This window comes from Phyllostomus hastatus, unplaced genomic scaffold (assembly GCF_019186645.2).
Source record: "Phyllostomus hastatus isolate PE091 unplaced genomic scaffold, TTU_PhHast_1.1 phas_contig_38, whole genome shotgun sequence".
Lineage (NCBI taxonomy): Eukaryota > Metazoa > Chordata > Mammalia > Chiroptera > Phyllostomidae > Phyllostomus > Phyllostomus hastatus.
In genome coordinates, this window is record NW_025333869.1 from 39,542,537 (window position 1) to 39,559,721 (window position 17,185).

Genomic DNA, 17,185 nt, shown 5'->3' on the forward strand with positions numbered 1-17,185 from the left:
AAACATGTGATAAGTGAATTAATGTTAATGCTGTTGAGCAGTTTTCATGGAAAGTACACAGGACTTTTTCAAGTATTTCACCAAACAAGAAATCGCTGGCCCTAAAGCAAGTACTCAACATCATACTTACTGTTTTCTTCTTTGTTTCCCTGACTCCTCCATAAATCTTGTTACTAAACTTCTTTTTTCCTTCAACTTCAGCGTCTTACTAAAGCTGTGATTTCTTGTTCTGTTCTGCTATGTGTTTCTGTAATTCAGTCAATACTTCTCTTTGAAGACAGAAAAGGGGCTCCACTTACTACCCTCTTTCCCCCACAATGACTATTTTTACTATTTATTTATTTAACATATATTTATTACTTTTTGACAAATATTTATTAATCATCAATAAGAAGAGATAGACAATGAAAATTAATCAGCTGATAAATATGTAGTATTTAGATGGTAATAAATGCTGTTCAGAAAACTAAAGAGAAAAATATGAGTACAAGAGGTAGAATATTCTACAGTTTAGCAAAGTTCCCTGCTCTTCACTCATATGTTAAATGAGCAAATTCATTTAACAAAGGACATCAGAGCAAAGCATTTTAAGTCATTTAGAATAATAAACCATATTTTCAAAATGACCAACATATTAAACTATCTGTTTTTCCTTAGGTGTTCTTAGCAGAACACTAAATCTACAGGATAATAAGATGCATTAAATCATAAAAAGTGTAATAATTTAATAAGATTATAAAATACTTGGTTAAACAAAATTCAGTGGGTTTCTTTAAAACAGAATTTCTGAAAGTTTTTAGTATGGTAGAAAACCATCTGAATCTAGTGTGAGGCGTATAGTATAAAATGCTCCCCAATGTAATTGATCACAGAAACAATCATTCCCAGGAGAATCTCAAAAAAAAAAAAAAACCTAGAATTTAAAGGCATATAATTAGGGGAACACTGATGTTAATAATTACTAGAACAAAGTTTTCACAGAGATAAAACAGTTTCCAAAAGCCAGCTTCTTGTCCCTTTTATGTATTACTACCACTATAAATGTGTTTTTGAAATCACAGTGGCTTTTGAAGAAAACGATTTTTTCCTTGTAGTGTGAAATAAATGACCCAGAAATTGTGTTTTGATTCTAGACAAGTTTGGAATTAATAACGTCACAGGTGTTATCTACGTGAATGCCCCCCTGGACTACGAAACAAGAACGAGCTATGTACTGCGAGTCCAAGCTGATTCCCTGGAAGTGGTCCTTGCCAACCTCCGAGTCCCTTCGAAAAGTAAGTTATGTTATTTAAAATAAATTTATGGTGTTTCTGCTCATTTAAATTCTTTTTAATTTTTAAATCACAGTTGACATACAATGTTGTATTAGTTTCAAGCATACATCCCCATGATTAGACATTTCTCTAACTTATGAAGTGATCACCTCAATAACTCAAGTACCCCTCCGAAGCATATATAGTTGACTGTATTCTCTGTGCTATACTTTACATCCCTGTGACTATTCTGTAACTACCAATTCGTACTTCTCAGTCCCTTCACCTTTTTCACCCATCCCCCCAATCTCTCTTTTATCTGGCAACTGTCAAAATGTTCTCTGTATCTATGAGTCTGTGTCTGTTCTACTTGTATATTTTGTTTTTGAGACTCCACATATAAGTGACATCATCTGGCATCTGTCCTTCTCTGTTCACTCAGCACAATACCCCAAGGTCCATTTATGTTGTAGCAGTTGGCAAAATATCCTTCTTTTCATGGCTGAATCATATTCCATCATCTATGTGTACCACTCATTTATCTATTCATTTATTTATGGAGACTTAGGTTGCTTCTATATCTTGGCTGTTGTCAATAAATATATGGGTGAATATGTCTTTTTGATTTAATGTTTTGATTTTCTGTGAATAAATACCCAGAAGTAGTATTGCTGTATGGTCTTTCTTTGTCTCTTGTTATAACCTTTGTTTTAAAATCTATTTTGTCTGGTGTAAGTATTGCTACCTTAATTTTAATGTTGTGTGATTTTGTTTCCATTTTCATGAATATCTTTTTTTCATCCCTTTACTTTCAGTGTGTGGGTGTTTTTCAATCTGAAGTTCGTCTGTTGCAGACGAACAGACGAACCCATATGTGAAGATCCTGTTTTGTTATCCTTTCAGTCACCATATGTCTTTTGATTGGAATATTTAACCCATTCTCATTTAAAGTAGTTGTTGATAGATATGTATTTATTGCCATTTTGTTATTCATATTTTTAATTTTTGTTTTTTTTCTTCATGAAGACCTTTTAATATTTCATGCTACACTGGTTTGTTGGTGATGAACTCTTCTAGCTTTTTCTTTTCTGGGAAACTCTTTATCTGTCCTTTGATTTTAAATGACAGCTTTGCTAGGTAGAGTCATCTTGGTTGTAGGTCCTTGCTTTTCAACACACAATTTTGTGCCAATCTCTTCTGGCCTACAGAGTTTCTGTTGAGAAATCAGTTGACAGTTTTATGGGAACTCCCTTGTAGGTAACTAACTGCTTTTCTCTTGATGCAAATATTGGTGCGCTTGAAGTTGTCCTAGAGGCTCCTTATCTGTCCTCATTTTTGGATTATTTTTTTCTTTTTGTTGTCCTGATTGAGAGTTTTCCACCTCTTTATATTTGAAATAGATGATTTGGTTCTCTGCTTTATTTACTCTACTCTTAATTCCCTGTAATTTATTCTACATTTTGTTCAGTGTATCCTTCATTTCTGACTAGATCTCTTTTATGGTTTCCACGTCCTTCTTTATGCTGCTGATGTTATCACTGAGTTCCTTGAGCATGCTTATAACCATTGTTTTTAACTCTGTATCTAGTAGTTTACTCGCCTCCATTTTACTTAGTTCTTTTTCTGGAACTTTCTCCTATTCTTTTTATTATGAACATGTTTCTTTGTCTCCTCATTTTGGCTATTTTCTGGTATTTGTTTCTGTGTATTAGAGCTGCTACCCCTTTTGTATTTGCTAGAGTGGCCTTATGTAGTCGGTGTCCTGTAGGGCTCACGGGTGCAACCTCTGTGGTCACCTGACCTGGGTGCTTTGGTGCATCTTCTGTGTGGGCTGCGTGCACTATGCTGTTGTAGTTGAGTTTTGATTGTTGTTTGCATATCAGTGGGAGTGATTGACTCCCAGGTCAATCTAGTATGAAGACCAGCTGTGACTACAGCATAGGAGCTGCTGTGCAGAGACTAACTCCATGGAATAGGACTTGCTTCAGTGGAGCTTTGGTGCCCACCAAATCCACCCCTTTATTGTGCCCTTTGTGCATGTGGTTGCATTGTAGTCTAGACTGGTCTGAAGCTGTCCACCAGATGCACTGGCTCTGGAGCTTCCCTGGAGGTGCAAGGTCAGCCTGCCAGGGGCCTCTCAGCATGAGCTACAAAGGAGTCTACAGATGGCTATTGTTTATGCTGGGCTAGGAGGTGCTCAGGGTAGGCCAATCTGTAAATCGAGACTGGGTCCAACTAGTGCTGTGCCTGAGGCCACTTTAGCAAGAGGTATGTGGTACACAGAGGCCAGATGCTACTTGTTAGAGAGATTTTCGGAAATCTGAAGCATGAGACAGGAGAGGCCAGTTGCATGAAAAAGCCACTAGCAATGGCTTGGGTTCATCTGAAAATTCAGTGGGGTGAGATCTCAGGGAATCACCAGGGCAGGGCAAACAGTGTTAGCCTGGTTGATGGAAACTCAGATATGGCCCCCACCTGCCTGCCAGGCTCTGTTGAAGGAGGGCTCAGCAATTCTGTCTGGAAGAAAGCTGTCCCTCTCGCTCTTGCTCTGATAGCAGACAATTCAGTTCCTCTCTGTATGTCCATGGTGCCTTTTAAGCAGCTGCCCCAGTGCTGGAGCTCTGAGAGAGGGAGTTCAATTAAGCAGAAGTATTCTCCTGTGACTCCAAAGCCCTCCATCTCACTCTGTCACAGTCCCCGCTGGTTTTCACAGCCAGAAGTTATGCAAACTTCTCTTCCCAGCACTAGAAGAACCCTGGGCTGGAGGTTCTGATATGGAGCAAGGATCTCTCACTCCTCAGGGGGGACTCCCACTGCAGAGATATCCCTCCTGATTTTTAACCACCACACACACATGTGTGAACACCTCTTTCCATATCCCCGCTCCTGCTACCAGTCTTAGTGTGGCTTCTTCTTTATATCCTTAGTGACAGGACTTCTTTTCAGCTAGATTTCAGGTGATCTGAATGGTGGTTGTTCTGTAATTTAGTTGTAATTCTGTGCTTTGGGGAGGTTCTGAGTTACATATTTACTTATGCCACCATTGTGACTAAACTTTGCTTATTTTTAATGAAATCCATGTCTAAAAGTTTTCAGTGAAGAATGCACAAAGATCATTAATTCTCAGAGGTGCTTGCCTATTTACTTTAATTTCAAATACTTGACAATTATAGAGTGATTTCATACTCCTGAACTGCTAAGACAATAACTCACTATTTTCAACTTCTGTGTACAATGTTGCAAAAAACCATCATTATCTGTTAGATAATAAACATTATTCTCACGCCACTGTGAGGTTCTGGCTAACAGTCTGGAATGCGGTATACTGTTAATGATCGCATTATCACTAGACATTCCTGAGTTGTGTGGCTTCTGGTACTTACATTTTCTTAGGGTTGAGGAAAACACATCTTAATATTAATGACAACAATTGTCATAATTTATATGTTGCATCTGTAGAAAATAATTTTATCTAATTTCTAAGAAATAAGAATTATTAGCTTCATTTTATAAAGACATGCTGAAGAAAGATTAAGTGATTTTCTAAAAATAATATTTGTCAGTAAATGAAAAGTTCAAGAGTTAGGCTCACATCTTTTGACTCCAAAATCTGTCTTCAGCCTTTCAGTGTTGTATAGTTTACCCACACAGAGAAGCAAGTAAAACCCATTTGTGAAGGGGGCCATCACAGATTCTGAGAGGTGTTACCAATAATGAATAAATGCTGTTTTTGTCTATCCACTGAAGTGAAAACTCCTTTTTACTTTAGCAACCCATCATTTCTTTTACAGTCACATCAACTTTTTTTAAAATCTACTTCTAGATTTTTATATTTTAGATTTTTCTAGATTTTTAAAATCTACTTCTAGATTTTAAAAAAATCCCAGGAGAACCAAATTTAAATTTTTTAAAAAACCAGGAGAACCAAATTTAATTTAACCATTAGTGGAATGGAGTCTCAGAAGAGGGAAACAGGGCCTGAAATATCAATCTGGTGCTCTGGGGCTGGTCCTAGACATCCTAGCACTCCATCAGCGTTTTGTTAAAGGAAAGAGGGAAAAAGAGGAGAGCATGTGACCAGGGCAGAGCTGCACACACTTACAAAATGAATGTCAGAGAGTGAGAGCCCAGGTGTTAGAAGAGAAAGAGAGTGAGATGGGAATAAAAGTCAAAAGATGTATTACAGAATTTACTTTCTCAGTTCAGCAATTGATAATCACAAAAAAATAAAGCACTCCTTTCATTTGCTTCAAACCTCACTTACTGATTACGTGTCAAGGGCTGTACAGGTACAACCAAATCATCTAAAACACTGAGTTATACACAGGATGTCTGTGGAATTAAAGGGATTAAGTTATCTAATGAATATGCATCACTTACAGAATTAAATTGTGTAAAAATAGCAAACCAGTTCTTAGAGTTTTCAAAGTTTTTAAACTGCAGGTAATTATATTTTTACAAAATGTTGTGGTGTGCTTCAAACTGTAAATCTAACTGACAAACCTGGAGTAGAAATGTTAGGGCAGGTCTAAATTACATAGTGTAACCTATGTTATTCTAAATGTGTGAGTACATTGAAAATTGTATTTGTCAACTTTTTTTTAAAACAAATGAGCAATTAGACGTAGAAAGAAAATTTTGATAACTAGGTTGTAGAACTTGGCATTCTTCAAGCAATAGCTCTGATTTCTAGGAGTTATATTTAGTTTTTATATGTGAGTACAATACAACTAGCTCTCATTACTGTAGTTTGAATAGAAATTTAAGTAAGGCTAGTAATAGTTTACCTAATGCAGACACGTGTGCTTGTATGTGCCCTAGTAGGCATGTAGAGGTAAGACTGAGTAGCAAGTTCATGAATTATCTTTTTAGAAATGCATGAAGCCTAAAAGCTAAATCTTAGTTTGTTTAATGCCTGATTCTTGAATATTGTTATTAACATTTCATGACTACATTCACCTCCTGAGTGTGAAATACAAACTCATGTATTTCTAACACATTTCATTTATTAATGACTTTTAATGCATTCCTAGCCATTTCCTATGCAAATAAGATCATTATGTAAATTAAGGTTAATTAATTAGTTGTTTAAAAGTTCATCCCTTCTTCAGAATTAGCTGCCCTGTGGTCTTTAGCTCTACCACATATCAAATGAATAGGGATAAACAGAATAAATTGAATTCATTAAAGAAATATTTTATTTTGACTTCTTTATCAAAAAATCGCTAATGAAGTTATTTTCAAGGTAAGTTTTACAACTATCTTATAAGTAGATTTAATATTTAAATGCAAATTAATAATGAAATAGAAAAATTTTAGAACTCATTTCCAAAATTTGTATTTAAAACAGTTTAATCTTTTAATATAGAACACTTCAAACATAAATAAAAGAGACTATTATAATGAACCTCACTGTATCAACTACCAATTGCTCTCTCACTCTATTACTTTGAAACAGGGCAGAAACATAATAATTCATCTGTAAATATTCCAATATGTACCTCTGAAAGATAAGTACAGCATTAAAACTTTTTACAATGTCATTATTACTCTCCCCAATTAACAAATATCCAGTTAATATTCATATTAAAATTTTATTCCTGTCAGGATCTAAATAAGATCCACACATTGCAATTGGTTGAATGTTTTGTGAGTCCCTTGTAATGTATAGGCTTCACCACTGTCACTCATTTTTACTCACCATAATATTATAAATAATATTTATTTGTTAAAAAAACAGGTATCTGAAGTCTGAGTTTTGATGACTATTTTCAATGGATCATTTCATATTTTTCTCTGTCTCCTTTATCTCCTAAAAATTAGTAGTTAGATCTGGAGTCCTGGTTAGATTCAGGGTTTGGGGATTTTTTTGTATTTTTTGTTTGTTTATTTTAGAAATAAACTATAAGTAACACAGTGACATGACATGTTAGCCTCCCCTTATCCTCAGGAGATACATTTGAAGCCCCAGTAGTTTCTTAACCCTCTGGACAGCACTAAACCCTACATGTACTGTGATTTTTTCTATATATACATTACTATGAAAAAGTTTAATTTGTATATTAGACACAGTAAAAATTAACAACAATAGCTAATAGTAAAATAGAACAATTGTATCAATACACTAATGAAAGTTACGTGAATGTGGTCACTCATTTCAGGGGATCCCTTGTGCCAGGAGGCATATAGACTCAGTGCTTCCTGGCATAAGATGTTGCTGTCATTCGGAACACGCTCTCTGTTCATATCTCCCACCCACAAACTCAGTGCCTCTCCATCTTAACCAAGCACTCATCACACATGCTGGCCCTAACTTTTGCAGATTGAGGTGCAACAGCAAAACTAGCAGGAGTTTGTTTTTCCTTCTGCACAATTTCATGGATAGCAGGTTTGTTTTTATCTCATGTGTTGTAGCAAGCCCAGCATGTGATTTTTTTTTCTTTCCTTAAGTTGAAACTTTTACCTTCTCACTTGAAAGAAGCACTTTACAGCTTCTCTTGGGTATATCCTATTGCCAGCATCAGTACCCTTAGGGCCATCAGTGTCTGGGGGCCATTATAAAGTAAAACAAGGGTGACTCGGACACAAGCCCTGCAGTACTGCAACAATGGATCTGATAACCAGACAGCTAAGCGATGATGTGTGCAGTGTATATGGTGTGGGAACACTGGACAAAGGGATGATTCAGGTCGTGGGTGGGATGGAATGAGACCTAGGGATTTCACCGTACTACTCGGACATGCGATTAAAATAGTTATAAATTGTTTATTGAATTGTTTCCGGAGTTTTGTACAAAACATTTCAAACTATAGTTGGGCATGGGTTACTGAAATCTCAGAAAGTGAACCCACAGGTAAGAGGTAACTCCTGTGTTCACTATTTCTTAACTAGGCACACCAAGTTGCTTTGGCTGGCCTCTCCTTTTGTCATAGTAGCAGCCTCTCTTAGTCATTTTCTATCTATTAGTCTGTTCCTTTCATTTGATCTACATTTATTAGCCAAAATATTTCTATACAGAGAAAATTCTCCATATCTAATATCTGGGTACCCTAAGGCTCTGCTTCTGTAGTAAAGGCAGGACAAAAGAAAGTATGTTTCTTTCCATTTATTCACTGGATTTCACAATAATAAGTTGCTTCACTTTCACTGTCCAAATGTGATTACTGAGTTAAATATATTGGTTTCGTAGACCATGTGGTTGCTGTTGAAAATCACAGTTCTGCTGTTGTAGTTTAGGAAGAGAAAGAGACAATATGTAACAAAGAGGTCGGCTATACTCCAGTAGAGCAAAAATGGCTGTGACTGCCCTTTTATAAAATTTTACCCCTGAAACAGGCTGTCAGCTGGACTGACCAAGGGGCTGTGGTTTGCTGACCTTGTTCTAATGCTTATGTAATATAATACACTTAGCCTCCGTTTTAGGGGACTGCTGTTTGTATATCTCTTACCATGAGCAGTGCTTTGGCTTTATCTCTTCCATTCCTCACATATCTAATTTAATGTCATATTGATTTATCCTTATTAATACTAATAGTTATACAGTTACCTGCAGCTTGTTCTCAGTAGACTCCTCAGAGAAGGCCGGTAGGATCACCATTCCCTATGTCCATATGTATTACTTGAAGTTTATCTGAGGTGAGGCCCTTAGAATTGAACATAAGTTTGGCTACATATAAAAGCCTTGCCTCATGCATTTTTTTCTTTGACTTAAATATTTTACTCCATTCTTTTTCTTCCATGAAGCATTACTGTCAAAAGGTGAAATAACAAACTGGTTTTTATTCAAATTGGCATTGGTCTTAATTTGAATATCAAAAGAATTTACTCTTTCTCTGTAAAATCCAATAGTTTTATTTAATATATCTCCATGTTGGCTCTTCTGAGGAATTTCTGCATTTTATAGTATATCCATTCAAGTCTTATTTCAGGAAAGTTTTCTTAAATTTTAGATTTCATCACTTTCTCTGTTTTATTAATTTGTTTTTTCATCATAGGAGACTCCTATAAGTGATCAACCTTCTTTTATATCACTTTTAGCCTAATCTTTGTAATATCTTTATTCATCTCATTTAAACTATTTTTTTATTGATGAGTTTTTCTAATTCTGATGGGTGTTTTTCTTCATAGCTTCTCTTGCCTCATGAATTATTTAGCTTCTTTCAAAATACTAAAGGTACAGTTTTAATATTTTTTTAAATGCCTTCTTTTTTTAGAGTCATTATTTTGCTTGCTACTCACTTTTTACTTAGTGGCTTTGACTGTGGTCCTTGACTATCTTTCATGATTAAATAAAATTAGTTTTGCCATACTCTTAAAAAGCTAAGATGGAGTAGGGTAGTTTTCTAATTTACAGCTCTAGAATTCCTGCTTTACTTATTTTCATAAAATGTTAATAAGTATCATTTTACTTTTAGAACTCTGCTTGCTGCTTTTTTTCTGTATTTCAACTTTAATTGGAGAAGTTTCTTTTTCTTTGCCCCTGTTGTGTCTGTCCTGGTCATTTTCTATTGCACTCTCAGTGTTTGCTTCTTAACATGGAGTTTAGTCCTACTACCACTTTCATATTAGCTTCATAACTTTTCCATTGAGTGCTTTTGACCAACTTTGAGGTTTACAAGCTCTCATGACCAGCAGAAACCCTTATTCTTTCCTGAACTTCCTTACAAGCAGTTGTTGTCATCACATTTGCTCATATTACAGAGATTTTGTTTCTGTGATTTGGATGTTAACCCTACAACGCTGTATATATTATCCATTGGTTTTTTATTTGATGCTACAATATTAAGTAAAATTGATAGTGAGGAGAATATCCAGAAGCAAGAAAACTTCCATAAAAACCTCTTGAGCCCACTAAAGGTCAATGCATGTTGATAAAACACAAATGACTCCTGGGTCTGAAGAAAAAAGACCTCATTACTCAGAACACAAGTATTATCAGGAGTATCAGCATAGCAGTGAGCATAGTGGCACAACTCTCTAAACTTTCAGGCAAAACGTAAGGCCAGGTACAACCTGCACATGCCTAGAGTGCAGCACGGAAGACCTCGGGGTGTAGAGACTCTGCCACTTTCATAGGAAGGAATAAAGAGGAATATGGTACATTCCTGGACTACATGAGGCAGTCCTGCAAACATTATCTCACTTTTCACAGCTGCGTGAACAGACCTGTGTCCCAGGTAAAACACAGTCAGGGCACCACGACCTCAGTCCAGTTGTATGGAAGTGCAAACTGCCCAGGGTACTCCGCCTCCCAGTGTCTGGCTGTCTCAGTCTGTTTGTAATGAACGGGGATTTTACGAGATGCAAACATTACACTGTCACTTAAATAAAATTCCTCAAATCCTTAAATACATATTTGAATCCAAGGATGTTTGAAATATTTGTTTAGTCAGTGAAATTATTTCACAGTTGATGAATTTGGGAGCTTTGTCATCTCTGATTTTCACTTTGTGTTAGCTGTTACTAAGCTAAGATTAAGTTTTCAGTCAAATGCTTTAGATTTTTTTACATAAGTTTCCTAGAGACATGTTTCCCTTTCTTAACTGGTTTTTATCTCTTAACTGATTTAATCACTTGTAGAAGTAGTGGGTACTATAATAAATCTATGATCAAATGAGTGAATTATGAATAAAATAACTAAAATTAATAGAAAACATTTTTAAAGAGCAAAATTTTCCCAAGAGTTGATAAATAAACATAGAGAGAAAAGTGAACCAGTTTTGGTCTACTAGCTCTTGACAGCAGCACTAAAATAAAAGCAATAGGGATAAAATATTTACCAATATGTCGCACACATGATATATCTTTTATCTTATTGTTTTCCATTTGACATACTCTATCTAGGCTTAGCACATCGTCAACTCTTGGTTCAGGGCCTACAGAGAAGGCTGGGGGTAGTATACACTGGAGTGTGGTACAGAAGAGTGACAACCAACACACGAGCGATTAGAGGAGACTTTGCAGATGGGATGGCCTTTGATCTGTATTCATAAGAATGAATAGAAAAGTTTTGAAAGGACAGTTTCAAACATAGGAAGCATATATTAGAAATGATGAAAAATAAGTATTAAATTAGAAGTTTAAACCAAAGTACCATGATACAATAGACCTAAAATTACAAAGAAATAGAGATTATCAAAGATATTGAAAATAAGCATACGCTGCACAACAAGCCATTGCAACAACTCTTACTCTCAAACAGAATAAAGAAGAAGGTCAAGTAAATAGATTTAGAAATGATTTTGTGTGAAATAGTCCTGTGGGAGAAAAGTCGTAAGGTTTTATTTGTATTCTGTTTCACAACATGCTCATTCGCAGAAAAAGAGCGTTGTGGGACTATATATTCTTCTATCTCCAATGTAGTGTTGGCAACTAGAGTAAGACCACTGTGTTCCCTTTTTGAGGGGGCACAGTGGGTTAATCTCTGAGACCTGCCCCAAGGGTAAACTATAGAACTGAAAGGCACTTATGATGGCTGGAGCACAGGGGGGAATTACAGCTACATTAAGATAAGCCTGTTCTCATAGAATTACTCAGGCCAAGAGCTTGTGAATGTAAGCCAAGGTCCAGATTTGAGACACATGAGAATGCTAGTGTTTGTGGATCCTGTTTAGTAGGGTCATCTGGAGCAGTGATGAGAATGCAAAAAGCAAAAGCTGGAGATGGACTGCTGAATTTCTACTGATGTGACAATAGAATCAATTGAAATGTACTGCCAAAATCAAGTTATTGCAGGAGAGCACGCCTATGCTGAAAGTGACAGTTTGCTTATTGACAATGTCTGTTTTGAACCTTCATCTGACCCAACGAGTGTTCAATCATTTCACACTGGTACGACTTAAGCTGCAAATTTCCTGACTGCCTTGTCAATCTTTCTGCTTCCTCAATCACCAACACCAGATGATAGCAGCCAGAGGGTTGAAAAGAACACAGCTGCCAGTAAATAGGCAAGGAGGTATTTAATAGACAAAAAAGAATTCTTTTACAACCTCTTTTCTAAAGGCAGGAGAGTTTCCAGAAATACATCTTAACTGGGAAGGGAGAAAAGGTTTTATCATGAAATGAAATTTCAAGTATTAATTAATATATTAAACTAGCAATAGTTTATTGTTAAAACTTATTATGATCATAGTACTTTCTATTAACTAGAACCATCTTTTGAGAAGTCATAGGATTTCTTGAGCTGTCAATAGCAGAGGAAGATTACCTCAAATCAGCGGTATAGAAAGCATAACAGAAAAGAAAAAATAACTTTTATAATTATATTCTGTAGGTCTATATTAAGCATACCATTTCATTGTGGCTGAAAGGCAGATTGTAGTCGAAATATTTGTAATGAATTTTAGCTACATGAGGATAAGTTGTGTGTATTTGTCTGTATTTATCGATATATCTCAATAGTCTAAAACACATAACACATCAATATATGCAATGAAGATTTAGTCCAATGAATGAGTGAGCCTGGAAAGTTAAGGCCAGATCAGGAGAGGATTTGAATACTGGGCTAAGTGTATGCAGATATGCAGTACATATACCACCCATAATCCCTGTACCACGGCAGACCTGTCTCCTCTTCATCGCGGTAATTTAGGTAGTCATTACAACAGATGGAGCCAATAAACTGTTTTAATCATGGAAATATACTTAAGAGTGGCCTCCCACTGTTTGATGTTATAGAGACTCTGAAAAGCTTTGGAGGATTCCTCTCCCTCCAATACAACTAAAAGTGTTGATTTTTCAGTCCTCCTTCACCACAAACTCTCTGGTCCTCCAGATTCTGCATTTTCCAGTTTTTCTTTTTGTCCTGCTCTTCCCTTTCTGCCAGGGATTCATATTTTCTTTTTTGGCTCCCCTACTGACTGATTTTATTTTATTTTATTTCATTTTATTTTATTGTATTGTATTATTGTATTTTATTTATTTTATAATTTAATTGTTGTTCAAGTACAGTTTCCTGTCTTTTACTATTATTTTTGATAAAATAATTATCTTTATGAATGAAAGGAAAATGTGAATGCATTAATGTTTCCAATATATTATTTCAAAATTATGCATCCTCTTTTTTTCCTGTCTATGATCTCTGTCTTCCCAGACCAACTCAGTGTCTCCATGGTTTAGAAGAGAATATTATTAATCCCAAAAAAGCGTCAAAAAATCTATGTTAAGGAGAACTCCACAGAAACTTGTATCAAAATTACTGCCACACATCATCTACATTCTATTTTTATATAGAACAACAGCAATAATATGCAACTTCGTAGTTCAGTTTGATTTATGGAATGCTACAATTGAAGTGCAGTTTTTTCTTTTATGGTAAAATTATAATTATCTTTTTTATAATTCTATCAAATATATTGGGGAGACAGTGGTTCATAAAACTTACAGGTTTCAAGTGTACAACTCAGTAAAACATCATCTGCACAGGGCATCATGCACTCACCACCTGAAGTTAAGACTCTTTTTGTCCCCATTTATCTCCCCTTGACCTGCCCCCACATCCCCCCAGCCCTCCCTTTCCCTCTGCTTATCCCCATCCTGTTGTCTGTTTCTCTGTGTTATCTTTAAATGTGGAAGAAAACACTCATAACTTTCTACAAATAATGTCATTGTGTGTTGATTCAATAAATAGCCTTTCAATCAGGAATAAATTAACAATTAAGATAAAACTTAAACTGGTGATATAGCAACTCAAATGCTATTGATTTCATTTTATGGCTTTACTTTAGGGTACAGCTTACAATACATTTCATTTTCTTGGCTTTTCTAGTTCCAAACAGGAAGTTTGGGACAAATAATGCTGATGACTCTTTTCTTTACTTGTGATTAACTGACTTACAAGGGCATTCCTCATATAACTTGGGTAATAACAATAACATTGCAATGTGTCACGTGTCATTTTTTCAGTTTAAAATCTCAGGTATATTCAAAACCTTGTATTTACACTATAATTACAGTAGTGAACAAAAGTAGGTTTACAATTATAATACAATAATTAATAAACAACAATATGAGAATTAACAATGAATTATGTACTCAAAACTGTATATCTACTTTTGCCAAACCCTGTATATGGCCATGGTTTTAAAAATTCTATTCATACTTTCTTACTTCATTTTTTTTTTTTACCAATGCATACTCAGGAAATTTATTTATTTTTATTTTTTTAATGTTAAATTACAGTTGTGCTCATTTCCCTCCCATTACTCTCCCCCATCCTACCCACATCCACCCCCCACATTCAACCTTCCCCCAAGCTCTCTTTGTCCCTGGGTCCTTTATATACCTTCCTTGATGAGGCTTCCCTTTCTTTCCCCCATTATCCCCACCCCCCAGGTTATTGTCAGTTTGTTCTTTATTTCAGTGTCTCTGGTTATATTTTTCTTCCTTGTTTGCTTTGTTCATTAGATTCCATTTATAGGTGAGATCATAGGATATTTGTCTTTTACCGCCTGGCTTATTTCACTTAGCATAATGCTCTCTAGTCATACTTTCCTACTTTAAAAAATTAGAGACTACTTTATGAAAACTGATACCATAATGCCCATTATGATATTTTTTGTCTTAAATAGTCTAGACAACTTATTTAAACACACAGTTGAAACAAATACATTTCTAATATAGTAAAAATGTATTTGTCCAAGAAAATTATTCAATTGTAGAAAACAGCTCTGCATGGAAATGCAATATTAAAATGATCAGGGAGTTTTATTAACACATTTCTAAAACTAAATACATTGAGGCAATGTTCTCTCATTGACCCCAAAACTGATTTGTTAAACTGATGACAATGATGTGTGATTAGCCAGTCTTAATCACAGTATAGATTATAATATATAACTCTTTATGTGTAATGTGATGGGAAAAATCATGTTTCATGAAGAAAACATTTTTATTGCTTCCAAGTGCAATTAAAATTAAAATATTTAAGAGTCAAGCAATGCATAAAATGGTTCTTTTTAATTCATATACCTTAGACTAAGATTTGGAGCCTAAATCAAGGAGATATTTTCCCATTCTTAGGAACTTCTGTTTAATATAGTTAACAATTTAATTTTTTCTTAGCTATTTTGTCCTGAATTTAAATCCGGATTCAAAATAGAGATCATTGACTGGCTCACAGATATTTTTGCAACTTTATGTTTTGTTTCTGAGAGCAGCAAACATTTGATTAATAACGAAGCCTCATTTCAATAAAGGCAAGCTCTGCCTTATTAAATACACATAGGTCCATGCACAGAAGAAGTGAACCTTGTTAAATCATATGCATTAGAGAAATATGAACATTTCCAGAAATGGAGAATGAAAGTCACTGTCTGGATAACATAAGCATAAAATTCATTTTAGCTATTAAAATTGTGAAAGAAAATTATCAGAATTTTCTCCTAAATGCATTAATTCTTCAAATTGTTTATGAGTGCAGTGTTGGCTCTCTTCTGTCTCTTGTTTTAAAATCTGGTATATAAAGTAAGTCAGCTCTAGTGTTTTTTGTATTTTGCTAAAGATTCAGTTAGCTCTTAGGTTGACTTATTTGTTTTTACCTCTTAAAACAAACTGAAAGTGAATATTCTTTATTCTTAGTGACATATTCTATTTTGACAAGCCTTAACAAGCAGCTGAACTTTTCTGGTTGATTATGGTAAGAAAAACAATGTCCCATTAAGTAGACAAAAATAAATTTTAATGTATTTAAATAACAGAAAAAAGTATGGGAGAAAGTACCACACAGAAGGGATGATAAGATGAAACCTCAGAAATTTTCATTTTCTTAAATTTAAGGAGTTCTTGATCCTAGTTGTCATTTTCTAGGTCACTATGTTTCTCAATTTCTATATTGGGTTGTTTTTACTTGATCTCAAGGAATAAGAGTACCTTGCTATTTTTGCTTGCACTATTTTTTCTGAAATGTCCTCCCTTCCTTATTTTCCAGATAAACTCCTATATTACAAGTCTCAATATAAAAGCCATCTCATCTTTGAAACTTTTCTTAATCACCCATTATCCCTGTAATATGAGGAACAAGAACATCTGACTTATGAGTTCTCAGAGGCAAGGGTATACTACTATTATCCAATTTTATATTGCCAAATTTCTATCACAGGAACACAGCTACTATGTGGGTGATTTCAGAGAAGATAACGTTTGACGTAGATCCTGAAGGAGAAAATAGTATAGAAAACAGTCTGGATGGAGATGGAGAACATACTCTTAAAACAAAACCATTTTAAGAAAAAATATTCTTTTCCTTGTACAGTAGAGAATTAGCCTAATAAATTATGTTTGGTGCTGAAAATTTGACACTCAGAAATATGTATTTGGGGATATTGATTATTTGCAGCTGGTTATTTTTAAGAAAGGAAAGATTCTGGAAAAATCTTTGACTTTCTCCCTAACTACCTAAGCAAATGTATATAAAGCACGTGCTCCAGGAAGGGTGCTATTATCACAAATAGCTATAGTTCAATATGAACTAGGTGTGATAGGGAGGAAGCTCACAAGGCTCATTTGATCAAATTTCTCTTAGTGTCCCATTGTTAAAGATGGCCCTGCAACCATTTGTTACCAAATATTTAGTTTCAGCTCCATGTGAATTGCCTTCCTGCCCTTTGAAGTCCCAAACACAAAGCCCCCCATTCTCCTGAGCTCAAGAGGGCATCTCAGTCTTAATTGCTCAATCTAGCTTCATTATCTTATATTCCTAGGAACCCCCATACATGTATATATAAAAGAAATTTGGTCACTTTTCTTCTGTGAATATGTCTCATGTTAATTTCATTATTAGCCCAGCCAGAAGAATTTAGAAGGTAGAAACAAAATTACATTTTCCATAGCACCATGCCATGCTCTGATCAGTTTTATATTAAAGAAATGCTACTGTGTTATCTAATGCTCTATGGGACTTTACATTTTTTACATTTATTATGTATATTAAAAAA

General features: G+C 35.0%; 1 protein-coding gene across 1 annotated transcript in view; it reads left to right on the forward strand.

Annotated features, from left to right (window-relative positions):
* Positions 1-17,185, forward strand: part of PCDH15 (protocadherin related 15) — a 782,416-nt gene that overhangs the window by 649,472 nt on the left and 115,759 nt on the right. The window contains exon 26 of the mRNA XM_045842279.1: positions 1,134-1,274. Coding sequence (XP_045698235.1) covers positions 1,134-1,274 — 141 coding nt within the window. The remainder of the gene's footprint in view (positions 1-1,133; positions 1,275-17,185) is intronic.